This window comes from Crassostrea angulata, chromosome 8, assembly GCF_025612915.1.
Source record: "Crassostrea angulata isolate pt1a10 chromosome 8, ASM2561291v2, whole genome shotgun sequence".
NCBI lineage: Eukaryota > Metazoa > Mollusca > Bivalvia > Ostreida > Ostreidae > Magallana > Magallana angulata.
This window is the reverse complement of record NC_069118.1, coordinates 42,574,560-42,592,160: the sequence shown is the minus strand read 5'-3', so window position 1 is coordinate 42,592,160 and position 17,601 is coordinate 42,574,560. Positions and strand designations below refer to the sequence as shown.

General features: G+C 32.6%; 2 protein-coding genes across 3 annotated transcripts; one reads left to right on the top strand and one right to left on the bottom strand.

Moving 5' to 3' along the window:
* Nucleotides 1–7,989: 7,989 nt before the first annotated feature.
* On the bottom strand, nucleotides 7,990–12,492 carry LOC128158642 (MAM domain-containing glycosylphosphatidylinositol anchor protein 1-like). 2 transcript variants are annotated; one of them, XM_052821574.1, is made up of 6 exons: nucleotides 12,179–12,492; nucleotides 12,002–12,059; nucleotides 11,652–11,737; nucleotides 9,846–9,930; nucleotides 8,811–8,989; nucleotides 7,990–8,714 (listed from the first exon to the last, which is right to left on the bottom strand). In XM_052821574.1, exons 1-6 carry the CDS (start codon nucleotides 12,473–12,475, stop codon nucleotides 8,628–8,630), a joined length of 792 nt encoding a protein of 263 aa, XP_052677534.1. In that variant the 5' UTR covers nucleotides 12,476–12,492; the 3' UTR covers nucleotides 7,990–8,627. The 2 variants fall into 2 exon arrangements, with proteins under 2 accessions (XP_052677534.1, XP_052677533.1); XM_052821573.1 differs by having other exon boundaries at nucleotides 7,994–8,714; nucleotides 9,786–9,930.
* A 1,658-nt stretch (nucleotides 12,493–14,150) lies between these two features.
* LOC128158646 (uncharacterized) lies at nucleotides 14,151–17,341 on the top strand. The gene is made up of 7 exons (XM_052821578.1): nucleotides 14,151–14,331; nucleotides 14,955–15,129; nucleotides 15,419–15,509; nucleotides 16,067–16,129; nucleotides 16,287–16,334; nucleotides 16,521–16,604; nucleotides 16,997–17,341. Exons 1-7 carry the CDS (start codon nucleotides 14,174–14,176, stop codon nucleotides 17,245–17,247), a joined length of 870 nt encoding a protein of 289 aa, XP_052677538.1. The 5' UTR covers nucleotides 14,151–14,173; the 3' UTR covers nucleotides 17,248–17,341.
* Nucleotides 17,342–17,601: the final 260 nt, after the last annotated feature.

Here is a 17,601-nt window from a genome sequence, read left to right as displayed (position 1 = left end):
GGTATCCTTTAGATGCGCAATAAGGTTTCGGAATTTTCAATTTTGTCCTGGGGGTCATTTAATGGCTGAAAAATGACGTTTTTTCACAAAAAAACTGGTTTCAAAAACTTTTTTTTTGGCAGTAGCCAAATGATCTTCTAGAATATGATTGGGGGTGTCATATTGAGGCGTGATCAGGTTCCAGAATTTTTTTTTATTAAGGGGATCAGTGGGCAACAAAAAATGACGTTTTTTTGCAAAAAAAATATGGTTCCCAGAACTCCTCTTACAACTTTTGGAGTAGCTACGTCATCTCTTGGGATATAATTGGGGCTGTCCTATAGATGTGCAATAAGGTTTTAAAAATTTAAATTTCATCCAGGGAGTCAAATAGTAGCAGAAAATTGATGTTTATCACTAAAAAAAAAAACATAGATCCAAGAGCTCCTCTTATGATTTAATGGATAGACAATCATATCTTGGGATATGATAGGAACTGTTCTATAGATGTGCAGTAAAGTTTTAAAAATTTAAATTTTATCCAGGGAGTCAAAAAGTAGCAGAAAATTGACGTTTATCACTTCAAAAAAAACATAGATCCTTAAGAACTCCTTTTATGATTTAATGGATAGACACATCATATCTTGGGATATGATAGGAACTGTTCCATAGATGTGCATTACGGTTTTGAAAAATTAAATTTAACCCTGAGGCCCATTACCTACCGGTAGATACCTTTTGATGCCCTTTAAGGATCAAGAATATATATGGTTAAGGGGTGGGGATCTCAACCGTTTTCAAGATATTCGTGCACTTCCTGTTCAAGGGGGGTCATGACCACCCCCGGGGCCCATGACCTACATACCATTTGATGCCCTTTGACACAAGGAACAAGAATATATATGGTTTAAGGGTGGGGATCTCAACTGTTTTGAAGATATTAAGGGACTTCCTGTTTGAAGGGGTCAGGACCACTCACAGGGTCTATGACCTACATAACATTTGATGCCCCTTTGACATCAGAAACATGAATATATATGGTTTAGGGGTCATGATTATAACAGTTTCTGAGATATATGGTAATTTCAAATTCCTGGGGGGTGGGGATGACCCCAGGGGTCAGATCTAATAAACCCTATATATTGCCAGTAACAGCCAATATATGATTATGAAAATCCTATATTATTATCTTTGTCCGTTTTCAAGTTACCATTTACAATAGAGTCTACGATTCTTCCTACAAGGTTCAATGTTAGACCCCACACCCTTTTGAAACCCCCCTCCCCCCCTCCCCCGAAAAGTGGTTGTCACACCCAAAATGAGAAAAATCAAACCAGGATGCACAACTAGATTTGCAGGCCTATCATATCCTAGAGTTTTGTACAATTATGTTCAGCCATCTCTGAGAAACAAGTTCAGAGCGGGAAAGAAGAAAAAGAAGATGAAGAATATAATACATGTATTAAGAACCGTACAAAAACAATAAGTCTCCAAACTTCATTCAGGAGACTTAATAATTAATAAAGATTAAATAAAGATAGGATCATCAAACATCAAGACCAGGTAATTTAAAGATGTTGACAATTTCTGATTCTAAGGGGGTCAGGATGACCCCTTAGGGTCATGACTTACATGCCATAATGATCTGATGTGCCTGCATGACCTAAGGAGGAATAATATCTTTGGATTAAGGTGGGGATCTCAATGGTTTTTATGATATTTGATAATTTCAGGAAGAGCACTTGGGATCATGACCTACATACCACCTTAAATGCCTTGAACAAAGAAACAATAATATAATATGTACTTGATATATGATTCAATTTAAGAACCCAGATATAGATCAATCATCTGTTTTGTAACACTTCCTATGTATATATACATGTACATGTATTAGTTTGTGTTTTGTTCTATACTATTCATGTTCATGACTGAATGGCTTAGTCTTATTTTAAATTACATTAAAAAATTGTCAAATATATGACTTGGAACCCCCACTCCCAAACAAACTCAAATATAAACTGTTCTCCCCCCCCCCCTCCCTTGTCGAATGATCTATTAAAATCAAAATATAATTTGGGTGTCTAAAAACTTTTATAAACTGGTAAAAAATGTTATTCTTAAAAAAAATTACATTAATACTCCACATTCATCCACACCCCCCCCCCCCAATCTAACCTGCTTATAAAGATTCAGTCTTCTTAATACATTCTTACATGTGTACAGTAGCAAATTTTAAATCATTTCTTGATTGATTTTTCTCTCGTGATTCACATCAACATTTTGAAAATTGCTTAATTCAATTTTTAAGATTTATAAACAAAATGTTACATGTATATGCATCACTGCCATGTGTATTCATCTATTTGGGGCAATTGTAAAGTCTCCTAAACAAAGCAGTGACATCATTAGGCTAGGAATTACCCACATGGATCAAACACTACTGTATAACATATGAATAACATAAAATACATTATTATTTTTAGTTCTAAAATGTCAGGGTGTCTCCAAGGGGGCATAATCTAACAATACAATTTTACGCGCAATGACACAAAGAGCAAAAATAAATGAAACCGTTTTGGGATGAGGATCTCAGAAGTTAACAAAATATACTGTGAATCATATCATTTCCTATTTCATAAAGGCGGGGGGTTAAAGACAACACACCTGGGGGTCATTAATGTTCTTTACACCAGTTGATGCATCATAATGACTTTAGAAGATATTTTGTATTTTCCTCTTTCGTGGGGTAAGAACAGTCCCATAAGGTCATGACCTACATTGTATTTGATGCATTATAATACATTAAGAAAGAAATACTCCTTCCTTCCTATTATAACTCATTAAAAAATATAAGTGTCTGCACTTACTTATATATGTAATACACAAATTTAATAAGAAATTGTTTATACAGGGTCAATATGGGGTCAACTCAACAGTGCATGCAGTATGACAAATGAAAAAAATAACTTTTGCAACTAAAATGACAGAAACTTTACAAATGCGATAGGATAGGTAACGATGATAAGCTTATTTAAATATTAAAAGATGATGATACAGTACGCAGCAATGTTAAGGCGTCCCGATGCTAAAATACCACTGGAAAACGATATTATTTGAATCATCGCAAAAATACTTTGACCGGGAGTATTTCTTAAAATATATGTTACATTTATTGACACCGATGTTAAACATTATATTTGATGCATTTTGTGACGTCATATGTTCTTTGTAATCACATGACGGGCGAATCCTAATATTGCAAATGATCTTTTAAAATCGCATCGGCGCAGGTGATTAATGACATTAAATCATACACATTTTTAAGAAAAATTCTTTGTTAAGTCATATACTTTGAAGTTCTTGCTCGGGAAAGAAATAGATATTTCGTTTATGAAAGATATTGTTGAAACATTCCAGAAAATCATCAAAATAATGCACAGTTTTACTAATCAAAAGCGATTTACAAAAAATTGGGGTTAATCCGTACGTTTCCGTAGCACGATTCACATTGTTACTTATATTCTCTACCAATTTTACGTAAAATATTCTAAAATTGTGTTGATCTTTCACCTGCGCCAAGCTGGTTTTACATGCATTAAAATTTCTTCTTTCAGTTGTTTACACGTAGCAGGGAGAGTCTCTAAACCACTAGTTTATGAATAGTCTTTTACTTATAACGAAGCTTTACAACTGCCGATTATTTGACACTGGTTTTTAATATGAATGAATTCTGTAAATCTAGCATTAACGGCAGCATCTATGTATAGGAAACATGCGGTATTATACTGATTTGATGAAATTCACTTTTAACGTTGAGATACATTCCCTGAGAACTATCGACAGGAATGCAGATCGTGACGTCAAAGTTAATTATGACGTCATATCGTATGAAGTACAGACAAGTGACTTTCTACACATCGATGTAAAATCCATCGGGAAGCCTTAGCATGCCCGCGTATGCTGTCAAAAGGAGATTACATTTAGAAAGTGAAACATGTGTATGTATGCTGGCAGGAATCCCATGCTGGCATCTCATTCTATTGTGCTACTGCTACTACATGTATTATGCTTACCTAAATTGGTCAACATCATAATTATAATCCAATTAAAACACAATAATGAATTCCTTTAGCTGATCTTAACTACCGTAATCCTTTTCTGCATACGGAAAACACAGACATGTATGTATGGGTGTTGCTAAAACGCGGAACGGAAAACGGAACGGAATGGAAAATATCATCACGTTTATCGCTTAAAAAAGGTATAGACTGGCCAGAAACGATTTACTTTGTATCTTTTATTTATATCTAATGAATGATTATCAACATGTTGCTATCTTATTAATATTCATATGAATGTCTATCAATTATAGCATTGTATTCATTCGGCTTTAATTGAGTACGAAACGTAAAAATCAAATGTATACGAATTGTGAAACATTAACATGATTAAACGAGCAAATTAGCTATAACTTTTTACTTATTTCTCTTATATGGTATTGCTGGCATATTAGCGTAACCTACGCAGTTAGTGTAAGCGTTTTATGCGTGTTTTGAGTATTTTTATATTATTTTCAAATATGATGTACGTGTATATACTTACATCAAAATTGAATTTTCGGTGTTCTAGACTATCTTTTATCATACAGACGATACAGTCTCATTGAGTTGGAAGAAAAAAACCGTAGGACTGACGACATTAAAAATTAAAATACAGTAAACATTAAAATACCCGGTAATTTGTGAAACTAGTAATTTGTGAAACTAGTATTTTTAGCAATGCAATTTTGTTTTCGTTTGCATTACAAAGCATGCAGTTGTTTATTCCAGCAGCTATATACATACGATCCGAACAGAGAGCTCTAGACGTTGCCTGGTTTGATTTTCCGATTATATATTGGGACTATAGTCTGTCGATCCCAAAATATTCATGCAGCACATTTGGACGATTTATAATGGAAATTGTTGACATCTTTTCTCCATTTGGAAGTCACTCAGAAGACCTTGCACAATTTTTCAACACTATCATCCGGGTCTGTTAAAATGCAAAACCCCGTAGACTTCTTTATTTTTAGCCGTGTATTTATACCAGCTGATAAGCTAGAGAGGACGTTTTAAAGAAAGAATAATGAGAATGTTTAATGCTTCTACAAGAGAATCGCTTGAACCCTGAGGTATATATATAAATATATTTGCATATGCATTGTTCTTTCCCACTGTAAGTCCATACGGAGGAACTGCAATTATTTTTCTATAATCGCAATTGCTCCGTGTGTATACTATGACGTCATAAAGATGTGACGTCGTATACTTTTCAACGATGTTTTAGATTTTAAACCACTATATGATACATGATGTGTTTTTCTTCAACTCCATAAAATTGATGTATTTAATATTAAAACCTGTCTTATAAATTAATAATATTTTAAAAGAATTACTGTTATAACATATCATTGATTCTGTTAACAAATCTATGTGAATTAAAAGATACATTACAGTCTGAATGATTAATTTTGATGCAATAGCTTAAAGTCAAGGTCAAGGCTAATACAGGGTATTTGCGAGTGGTAAAATGTAAATATAAGTGATAAACAACGATTATTTAGTGTACATGGCGTTATGAATAGCAACTGCTCTGCTGGCATATTTTCCATAATGCGCTAGCGCGCATCATGGACTATGCCAGCAGAGCAATTGCTATTCATAACGCCATGTTCACTAAATAACGTTGTTTATTTCTTAAATACAGCAAAAAGTGAATCAAGGATATTTTGGGACAGAATATAGTGGTCAATGCATGTACTGTTAATTTTGAGGAAATAAATATTCTTGAATAAATAATCTAATATTGCTAATCTTTCAAAAAAAATTAAAAAGGTACATAAAGTATATCGTTTTAGCATACTTAACAAATCTATGAGGTAAATAACATTAGATAAGATTTTCCGTTTTCCTTCCGTTCCGTTTTCCGTTCCGCGTTTTAGCAACACCCATGTATGTATACACGTGAACCCATCTAATCGAAGAGCGGGGTAAAACTAGTACCCGCTAATGAGACATGCAAACCTGTGTTGTGTATGTAACTTCAGACAAAGATCAGTCATTTGTAACATGCATGTACTTTTATGACCTATTCTTCAAATCCACTGGCACTATTCTATTAGGTAAATAACAGCTTTAAGGTGGTGCAGGACACCTGCATATTGTGATGTACATGTATACTTCCTATTGAGATAAACAATAAAGTATGTTGAATATTGATTAAATATTTACCCCCCAAATAATGTTACCTAACATTGAAGCGCAATGGGTTAGAGCGTTTACATGTCTGTAAGAGCATTGGGGTCCAAGGTGTATTTTTGGTAATTTACGAATTTTCATGGGGAGGGGGGGGGGTCTGGACCACTCACTCCCACCCCTTCTCTAAATCTGTGCACACGATGATGTTTATGTAGGCACACAGAAGCAAATCTAAAACTGGCAACCGCCACAGGGAGGGGGCATAATTTAATTTTTAATTTTGTTTGTAATAATTATATAGACCATTATACTTCCTATGACATAAAATGTTAAGATTATTGATTAACTGAAAATTCACTGCAAACAGTTCTACCCCAAATTGCACATAAAGTGCTGCTCATGTCAAGATGTGTATTATCATATGGGCAGGGATCTCATCCTTCAGTTCTGAAAATTATAATTTTTAAATGTATTACCGGAGTTTGCATGTAGCCTTCATTTTTAATTAAACTGGTACAAAACAGTGTTATTTAGGGGCAAACACATGGTGCGGGTATTACTGTCTAATGACAGCATCTAGTTGTTTATATAAACATTTTTCTTTTAACTTGATTTAACTCTTGAGCCAAAGCTGTTTATAAATGACGGTGACGTCATATCATGACGTCATATTGACTGTTCGCTATTCATACATGTACAATGGCATATGGAAAACTTAGCTATGCAATTAAAGAGGCATGTTTACAATGCTTTAGAAAGGCATTTTTAATGAGCAACCAAAATTTGAGTGTCATTCGTTGAGTTATATGCGAATTAAAGAGCTCACAATTCTTTACTATATTGCTTTGTTTACATTTTGAATGTTGAAATGAAAATTCCAGTTATAGACTTATATATGTGTTATACGTTAGGAACTGTTTATTCATGCTTAAAATGAATAAGAATATAGACAAATCAGCTGTATTTTTTTTTTACTTGTATATTGAACCTATGTAAACAAAAACACGGCACGAGACTGATTAACATTACAAAGAATTGTAGTGGGGTACACAATGCGATTTTCCGATTTGATTTTCAATTGACTTGCTCAGGTAAAATAATTGGAGTCGATTGTTGAGGTGGTCACACGATACGAAATACAATCGATTTTTAATTAATTAAACCTATTCATAATTAATACTTTACGGGAGAAAGGCATTGTGACTTCAGATTTTAAATCGACTTTGAGACTTTGCTTTGGACTTTCGACTTTGGTGGTCACACGGTGAGATTAATGTCAACAGCAAATCGGATGAGAAAATAAAAATTGGATGGAAAACCGGATGCAAGTTCGCATCGAGACGGTGACCGCACATTTACTCATCTGTGTATGCACTATTTTCTATTTAGTCACAAAATAGGTCAAAAAGAAGATATGTATTAGAAAAAAAATTCTTTTTTGAGAAAAGATGAAATTGATATGTGCCGTTAATATCGACAAGTAATCTTTAAAATCAACTTGCAGTATACATTATTTTAAAAATATAGTGAATAAATTCTACCCATAAAAATGATTATAGTCATCAGCAATTACAGCGAGTGCGACTTGCGTTACTTTTTATCCACATGTCTTAATTAAAGTTGCAATGTATTATTTTTTTTTAATATATCAATATATCGTATGTTTACCCAAATGAACACAAAAGAACCCAAATAATTTTAACGACTTTTTTAAAAATTGATAATTGGTTTCGTCGTTTTTAGAAATCTTAAACCGAGTTTTTTTTCAGACCCATTTAGCACATGAAAATACAAATGTTTTAAATTTGTGATGCTGGTAGAAGACTTGTATTCCTTATGCAATACTCTCAGAATGCTTGTTCATATGAGGAGTGTAAAGTGTAGAAGAGCAGATAGACAGATGGTCATTTATATTATATGTATTTCGAGGTTCAAAATGATAGAAAAAAGTTACGAATCGAAATAACTGAATTCAAGTTACAACAGATACAAATGGTGACGATAACATAACATCGTTGCGTTATTTTATCTACAGATAACGTTTCTGTTATATGGTACTTTAAATATGCAAATTAGATCCAACGGTTTTAATATATGAAAATACATGTAATATTTGACTGCAAAAACACAAAGAAAATCACAAAACTTTGAAAATGAATTGATTAATAAATTGCAATGAAACATATGATCCAACTGGCCGCTTACTATTTGATAAAAAGAAATACTTACAAGTCAAAAAACCAATGAAATATCTGATAAATCTTTACTAAGCCAACTCACGCCAAATGCGCAAAAGAACACTTAGTTATACGAAATTTAAAATGTTTATTTTACAAATCAAATAATAAAAATGAGTAAAATAAATCAAAAGCGCATAAAAGATAAGTTTGGTCACTCTGTTACTTTCTAAGGACATGCCAACGGCAACAACTCGATGGAATCAATTGCAATGTCCCCTTCATAGTAAGCCCCCTTTGTTGCTTCAATGATGATCTAAAAAAATGATGAAAAAAAAGATCTTAAACAGCGATTCACTCAATATAAGGAATATTTATCGAAAAGGAAACAAGTTTGAAACTATCTCTTTACTTTTGTTTGGGAGTCCAAAGGAAGGTTGACCCCTGACAAATGATGCCAGGCATCACCTTGGTTACCAGACAATTTCCAGCGGTCTATGGCGGTGTTGTTCCCTTTCTGAGTTCTGATGGTGAGAGTGTTTATGTAGCCTCCGTACATGTGGTAGTACATCGCAAGGCAGTAGGTTATATCTGTAATACGACCAAGTATAGGAATTATTTAATTTTCAACAAACACAAGTAGACGTTTAGAGATGAATTTCATGCATGGAATAAAAAAGAGTTGAATTTGCGCATTTTATTTTGTTTTATCTCTGCTAAAAGCTGTTCACGTCTGTAAATAGGACACATTCTACTAGACATTGTATCTGGTCATTTAGAAACGTGCACTGTTTATTTTCTGTAAGCATGTATTTTGGGTTTAGAAATTTATACAATGTCATCACTAATGTTTAGACTTTCTGCTCAATGAATTTGAGCATATCAATACGTCAAAGGTCAAATATGAAGACGTTTTTATCAATTTTATTTTCTGTCAAATATCTTGAAATCTCACTTTAAAAAATTTAAAACTCAGGTTTTATAACGCCACAACGGGGTTATACAATATCATGCTGTTAAATTTTATCTATTGTATCTTGATTAAACAATTAAACATGTTACATGTTGCAAAGTTTTTTCTTTAACATGATTCACAGACACTTTTCTTTCATAATGTTTCAGCAGACTGTTTTGTAAGTCACCAGTTGAATATGTTTTAGAAATTAATATATATTTGTTTCCATATTTAGTAATATAATTGATATTTGAAATTATCACTTTGAAATTTGGTGGAATATACCGGCAAAATATGTCAAATGTCAAATGGGCGAAATTGCAGTTTAATGAGTGATAACACTAATCTCCCTTCTTCACTCATTATTTAAAAAGTCATATTTGATAAAAATTGTTTTATTAAATGCAAAAACGTAAAATAATGACGATACACCTGAAAATTTCATGAAACTTTCGAGAATCGCCCTTTGACCAGATATGTAAGTACGATAACCTTCTCCTCTTGATGTTTCAATGTATTTGTAGTATGATCCATTAACAGCAGAGGAAGGACCTGTGTTGAAGGATGGTGTAGAATTCTAAAATAAAAATTTTGAATATGAAATTCTTCTCAAAGGTTTCGAAACTCACAAAAATTCTCAGATATTCTGAGATTTGACAATACATTTAAATGCATTAAAAGAAGCCTTCTTTTATGGACATCATATCCTAGTATCTAAGATGCATCAAATAATGCATAAGAAATGATGCATCCTATATCCTAGGATATGATGTCTAAAAAAGGCTTCTTTGAATGCACCAATATTATACTAGATCTTAAAAAATTGTTAAAAGGAATATAAATATTTTTTTAAAGAGACAGAAGATCACTGTGACCTTGATATAATGATGTTTTAAGAAGAGTTTTAAAACATTTCCTACAAACTTCTGTATTTAACTCATAGTGGAGCCCAAGGGAAACAGTTTTAAGAAGGAATTTATAGGATTGTAGTATATTTGCAGAATAATGTCACAAATTCTAGCATTGTAGTTCTGCAATGATCGCTACCTTCATAACTAGCATGAATCATTTTACATATTTCTTTTAACTTGATTTAACTCTTGAGCCAGAGCTGTTTTTAAATGACGATGACTTCATATCATGACGTCATATTGACTGTTCGTTTTTAACGATGGCATATGGAAAACTTTGCAATGCAATTAAAGAGGCATGATCACGATTCTTGTCAAAAATTGTTTTTCAGGTTCAAATGTTTACAATGCTTTAGAAAGGCATTTTTAATAAGCAACCAAAATTAGAGTGCCATTTCTTGAGTTAGAAGCGAGTTACAGAACTCACAATTCTTTACTATATAAACAAAACTTTGTTTACATTTTGAATGTTGAAGTAAACATTCCAGTTAGAGACTTTAAATGAATGTGTTAAACGTACAGAACTGTTTATTTATGCTTAAAATTAATAAGAAAATAGACAAATCAGTTAATAAATATTTTATTACTTGTTTATTGAACCTATGTAAACAAAAACAGGACACGAGCCTTGCTTTCATTACATAGACTTGTAGTGCAGGCTCACAATGCGATTTTCATCCGAATTGATTTTCAATTGACTTGCTTAGGTAAAATAATTGGAGTCGATTGTTGAGGTGGTCACACGATACGAAATACAATCGATTTTTAATTAATTAAACCTATTCATTATTAATATTTTACGGGAGAAAGTCACTGTGACATCAGATTTTAAATCGACTTTGAGACTTTGCTTTGGACTTTCTACTTTGGTGATCACACGGTGGGATATGTCGACAGCGAATCGGGTGCACGAGAAAATGAAAATTGGATGGAAAACCGGATGCAAATTCGCATCGTCACAGTGACCGCACATTTATTCATCTGCGTATGCACCATTTTCTATTTAGTCACAGAATATACTCAAAGGGCGAACAGAAGATGGCTATGTAATAAAAAAAAAAACCCTTTTTTGAGAAAAAATGAAACTGATATGTGCAATTATTTTAAAAGACAAGTAATCTATAAAAGCAACTTGCAGTATACATTATTTTTAAAATATAGGGAATAAATTCCACCCCAAAAAATGATCATAATCAGCAATTACAGACCAGTGTGTTATAAAAATAAGACCATACTTAACAAATCAAATTTTCGGGGTTGTGGGATTTGCGCATTTTAAGATGTTGATTTAATGGTTATGAAACTATTTATGTAAAGTTTTAAAGATAATGTCCTCTCCTGACATATCACCTCTTGAAAAAGATATATTATATAGTTAACTACCAACCGCATGGATGGTCCAGTTAAATTCGTCAGAAAGACTTTCGGAAAGAAAACATGTCAACTCTGGGTCACTCTCAAAGTTGCAATAGTCTGAAAAAAGAAAATTAATTAAGTTAGGAAAACGAATAACATTAAAATCAACGAAACATAATGAGCGAAACATGGCACAGGATGAAACTGACATGGTGTCATCATGACAACTGAAAAGTGATAGGAAGGAAGGGAAATTGTCATTCAGTCACCTTCCTTTCAGTCAACATTCGGTTGAATAAATGACAGTTTTTAGCTTGTGGTCGTATTAAATATAGATTCGATTGTAAAAAAAATTGCAGTTGTCACTAATATAAGACTTACTGTGAGCGATGCAAATATTTTCTTTTCTGTCAAAAAAATATCCATCTGGACAACCTTGCTTAAAAAAAGAGAGAGAACGCACAAATTAACCATATGTTCCTTTTAAAATGAGACGGGTGATATTCAGATACAGAAAGAGAGAGATAAAGAAAAAGCAAAAAAAGGTTACATCCCTACCATTTGGAATCGTTTACACACTCCTTCAGAGACGTTTCCTGGCGTCAGTGGTGTCCTACCACTGATTAATTTGCACTTCAAATTTTCAAAGCAGATGTCAATAGCGTTACATCTTATGTCATTGTTACATCTTGGAGCACACACGCCGAAAAGCCCTTGTTTGGAAGATCCTTGATATGTGCCTATCATTTGAGAATTGTCTAAGAAAGACACCTCACGTGAGGATTTAAACTGAATGCAGCCATTGATTAACTCAATGAATCTGACTATCAGCGGTAAACTTCTTCTGAAGCGCATGCCGCTCCACAGTTTGTGTACAGTAGGAGAGAATGCTGATTGCACTGCGGTTAAATACTATCGGCAATTAATTAATTCTGTTGTCGAAATGGTCTAACAAAGAAGTTTAGTTTTGTAATCAATAATTTATGGGCAAGTTGCATCTAGAGAAATAAATACTTTTCATAGAATACTTTTCAAACAAAAATGTTATAAACATACAGTCAGTTCAAGCATATCTTTTACAACATACACCATAGCATAGCATAGCATTGAAATCTCATAGCATAGCATTGGAATCTCATACCATAGCATTGGAATCTCATACCATAGCATACAATCTCATAGAATCGCATTCGTCATATCATACCATAGCATACCATAGCATAGCATACAACATTATTTTAACTCGGTTTTAAATGTTTTTATTTGAAAAAATAAATGTTTACATGATAGATTTGTGGTAAAATTTGGCTTCTTATTATTTCACTTCGAAATGTGTGGAACTCTTCTGTGTATGGAGGCGTTTTTGTTCCAATCTCATAGCATACCATAGCATAGCATAGCATACCATATCATTAAGCCCTTCATTTCAATTTCTCATAGCATAGCATACAAATCTCAAAGCATACCATACAAATCTCATAGCATATCATTAAAATCGCATACCATAATATAGCATAAAATTGTAAAAGATATGCATGAAATGACTGTATTAATAGAGGATAGTATTTATTGCAATAATTCAATGTCGTATAATACATTTTGAACCAAGTCAAGTATTTATTCGCATTAATGTTTGAAAAAAAATAGCTGTCATTTTCATTTTATCAATTCTTATTTGAACATGTACTGTAGTTTCATTAATACACGTCATTCGTTCAATACTGATTTTTGTGTCATTCATTCATTTGTTGATTGATCCACGATATTTCAAGAAAAACTCATTGAACATTGAAATATAATTATATCAAATAGAATAATGTATTGATATGATTATTAGTTACGAAGTTTTATAGGTTTAATATATCAATCACTGTGAATCCATGAAAATGAATTTCTCCGAATACTAATGAAGCAACCAAAAAATGCCTCAAATATATGGTCTCTGAATAAGGTCATTAAAAAAATCCACTTGAGCGTTTAAAATACGCGGGTATGCAACTCTCAGCGATCAAAATGCTCTGAACGATATGACGTCACAATAAGCAGCATGATGTCATATTTTACTCAGAAACTTCTCGATTTTAACTTAATCTCTGTTTTAAATTTTAAAAACTACAGGCATACAATATCACTAGAAACTCCTCTAACTGGATATATCTTAGTTTTCACTCTATTACGTATAATTATCATTGATGACGTCACAAGCATGTTTAATAGAGAAGATCATGTCGGGAGACAAATCATCGGAATGCAGTGTAAACAATGCCGAAATAAGACTTATTTAATACAGAAGCCCTTTTCACAAAAATTCTTAAGATTTTGCGTAAGTTTTAGACTTAAGAAATTCGTAAGTCAATTCTTAAGTGCTTTTTACAAACGCACTCGTAAGTAAAAAAAATATTCGTACGACAATTCTTGCAATTTTAGTCTACGTGCACACTTACGATTTCACTTACGACAAAAAGCTTTCTTGACAACTTACTTTCGTTTCATCTGCACATGCGCGGTACGTATTTCCGTGTTAATATCGTTTTGTCGTCTGACCACCTATAAATGGATAAAATCGCAAAGAGAAAACCTAACTGGTCAAACGAAGAGATAGAGGTGTTGGTACAAGGTGTCACCGATAACATCAGACTGATAAAAGGAAAATTTACACCATCGATCACCAATGAAGCAAAAAATCGTTGCTGGGTCGAGATAACGTCACAGTGAGTACACGATAGATTATATAGACTTAATAAAACTGGGTTGAATTAAGTTGTTTTGTGAAGAACAAAAATGTACAAAAAAAAAGATTTCAACTTTATATATCCAGCGCTATTACCGAGGCGAATTAAAAAATTTCCTCCAATGCATGATGCTTTCGTATCATTTGGAGAGCAAAATTTGGTAGGCTAATGTGCAGCTTACGTACATGTCTACAACTGTAAAATTTGCAGCTTACGTACATGTCTACAACTGTAAAATTGATCACTATGTAACATAAGTAAGATTTTAATACAACTTTAAGACATTGTGATAAAACAATAATGATAATTATTTTTGATTAGTGATTTTTTTTCATCCATGCTTTAAAAGCCAAAAAAAAAATTTATCATAATTTTAACTCCACATTAGTTGTGCAATATATGTACATATTCAAGTTAATAAGCAACACCTGCCTCTCTATAATAAGATGATTAAATTTGTTTTAATTTATATAAAATGAACTCCATCTTCAAATATATCATAGTAGATAGATAAGATGAGAGAGAGAGGGAGATAAATAGCCCCTTGTATCATAGTGAATCAAAACTTTATAAAAGAAATTGAATTATTTGAATGCTTTCAGGGTAAATGCAGTAAACTGTTCCAATTTTGAGAGGGAGGTGTGCGACGTAAAGAAGAAATGGCAGGATTTGAGCTCCCAAATCAAAAAACGTGAAGCTGAGAAGAGAAGAGTGCTCCATGCCACTGGAGGAGGCCCTGGTGTTCTTGTTGAGGAGTTAAAATCATGGGAACAGAAAGCATGTTATAAATTAGAAAACTATTTGCAGTGAATATATCAGTTCAGCTGTGAGTTAACATTTTTCTTTCCTTTGACTTCATTAAAATATATATACAAACAACTTGCCATTTTGAAGTAAATTTATAAAACGTTATTTTACATTATGATGAAGTAATTTCCCATAATAATTGTTTTATTTGTAATCTTTTTTTTGTCTATTATGTACAAAATGTAACTAAGAAACCAAGATTTTTTGTTCATGGTATATTGAATTTAATGGACATGTTTACAATTATACTTAAATCTAGATTGTTGGAACAATATCAAAGTCCTCGCTGGAAGGGGTGTCAGGAGGGGTGGACACCTCAGCTCCATCACAAAGTCTGATTATGGAGAAGGGTAATGCATGAATTAATTACAAAGTTTTGCCATATCCACAATTTTTTGTTTGATGGAGGAAATGTAGAAAAAAATTTCTTAGTTGCTTATGTAGTGTCACAGGTGGTGAAAATTTCACATTTTAACCAAGACTCAAGCGCATGTTTCATAAAAGCCTTTAAATTAAAAGCTTATGAGTAAGACCAAAAACTTAATTTGATTGTAAAACCATGCAAAATTACTGGTTTTGTTTGAAATTGCTAGTGTAAATAAATATGACTCTACATATTACCTTTTAAAAAGATTAAAATCATTTTCTAGTTAATATACATGTAGTTAATAAGAAAGTTCTAAGCAGAATAAAATTTTTGGTCTTTGTCGTTTTTTGTTTCTTTTGTTTTTTTTTTTTTTTTTGTTTTTTTTTTTGTTAAAAGGGCCTCAGGGTCTCTGACCTACCTGGAATGCCAGTGTGCTAACCAATGAGACCCGATACATTGACCTGACTTCATGCACCTGTGAACCAGGTTTCATAGTAATAGTTATTTTCTTTACATAATATTTTAACAAACTTTTTGTAGAACTATCATATGTGTTTGAAGCATCCCCTGCCTCCACCACGCAAATGAAACCCTCTATTCCAGGTAAACTTATGCACATTTTTAACAACTTGGCTAATTTCAACAAATCTTGCCACAATTCATCTTTTGGATGAATGGCTTTAAAAAATATTGATAATGATAACATATTTGATAGTTGATATTAAACATGCAGATCTCATATATATTATTCCTATTTCAGAAAGTGCTTGTAGTGAGGATGTCCAGCAGGAAGAACAGTTTGAGACAGGTATTCTCTTTCTCTCAGCAGACAACAGGAATGTTATGTAAACTTTTACTGATGAAACACTCATGTTAAAGTGAACTTCTTAAATAATTACTCAATCGTTAATGTTAATTAAGTAAATTCTATTGATTCTTATTCTTAGTGAGGATCTTACTGTAAGGAATTACTTATTTTTTTTCTTTTTTACAGTGGTCTTTGCCAATTCAATGCCGGATGTTAACCCTGGACAAATATGCCCATCTTCAAGAAAGCAGAATAAACGGAAGAGACCATAATAATTCAATTTTCTAACCAAAATCCAAATCAATAAAGATATGGGGAAAACGCTCTTTGACGGACATTTGTGAAAATTTAATGACTGTCAATAATTTTCTGAGGAGCTTGATAAAAATGATGTTGAGTGTTTCTCTATATAGGATTATTCTCTAATAAATATACATGTATAATGTATTGACAAACCCTGAGATCATAAGCAATGTTTGTGTCAAGTATGAGTGTCTAATGATCTTTTGAATTTGGTGTATAATATCAAAGCTTGGCTCTATTTGCATGGCCAGAAAGACAGGCATACAGACTGGCAGTCAAGGTTATTCCTTTATACCCAAAATACTTTGTTTATGAGGTATTCTTTTAAAGAAGAAACCCATTAAAGGAATGCTATTTACATATTTCAGGTGATGAATCACACAACCTTAGAAGAGAATTTCTTGATGGAGAAAGAGAAAAAAACAAGACTGCGGAGGACTACAGAAAGAAGAAGATTTCATTGCTGGAGAAAATTGTTCAACAGCAGAGCGAGCTTATAGAGATACAGAGGAGAACAACAACCGCTCTGGAAGTCATAGCTACGAAATTTCATGAGTCAACTCAGTCTCTCTCGCCATATTCACTTTCACCTGTTATAAAATTTAGTTAATACATGTAGTTTAATCCTTACAAATTTTAAGTGAGTTTAAAGTATTTGATGCAATAACATAGGTATACAGTGGACCCCGCTTAATATAATATTTATTTTGTCAGGCAAAATTATTATATTAACAGGACTAAAATAATAATCGAACCTAGCTAAATTCAATGTGAGTAAGTATGACATGTGACTATTTACGTTCTGTATTACTATCTTAATCTAGAAAGGGTAATTTCCAATGCAATTGATGATTTGTTCTATAAATTTATCTTTATTGCATCAAAAAAGTTAATATTATTTATAAAATTAACTATAACAAGCTGAGAAAATTGCTCAGATCCACCAAAATGCTTCCGGTGGGTT

Bases quoted from the DNA above. Each gene is read 5' to 3' on its own strand.
- LOC128158642 (XM_052821573.1), bottom strand. From the start codon at position 12,475: ATGCGCTTCAGAAGAAGTTTACCGCTGATAGTCAGATTCATTGAGTTA. The intron at 12,060-12,178 runs GTAGGGATGTAA...TCTTTTTTTAAG, and splicing joins TGTGTAAACGATTCCAAATG to CAAGGTTGTCCAGATGGATA. The intron at 8,990-9,785 runs GTGTATCGTCAT...GTCGTATTACAG, and splicing joins AAGTTTCATGAAATTTTCAG to ATATAACCTACTGCCTTGCG.
- LOC128158646 (XM_052821578.1), top strand. From the start codon at position 14,174: ATGGATAAAATCGCAAAGAGAAAACCTAACTGGTCAAACGAAGAGATA. The intron at 15,130-15,418 runs GCATGTTATAAA...ACTTAAATCTAG, and splicing joins TAAAATCATGGGAACAGAAA to ATTGTTGGAACAATATCAAA. The intron at 16,130-16,286 runs GTAAACTTATGC...TTCCTATTTCAG, and splicing joins AATGAAACCCTCTATTCCAG to AAAGTGCTTGTAGTGAGGAT.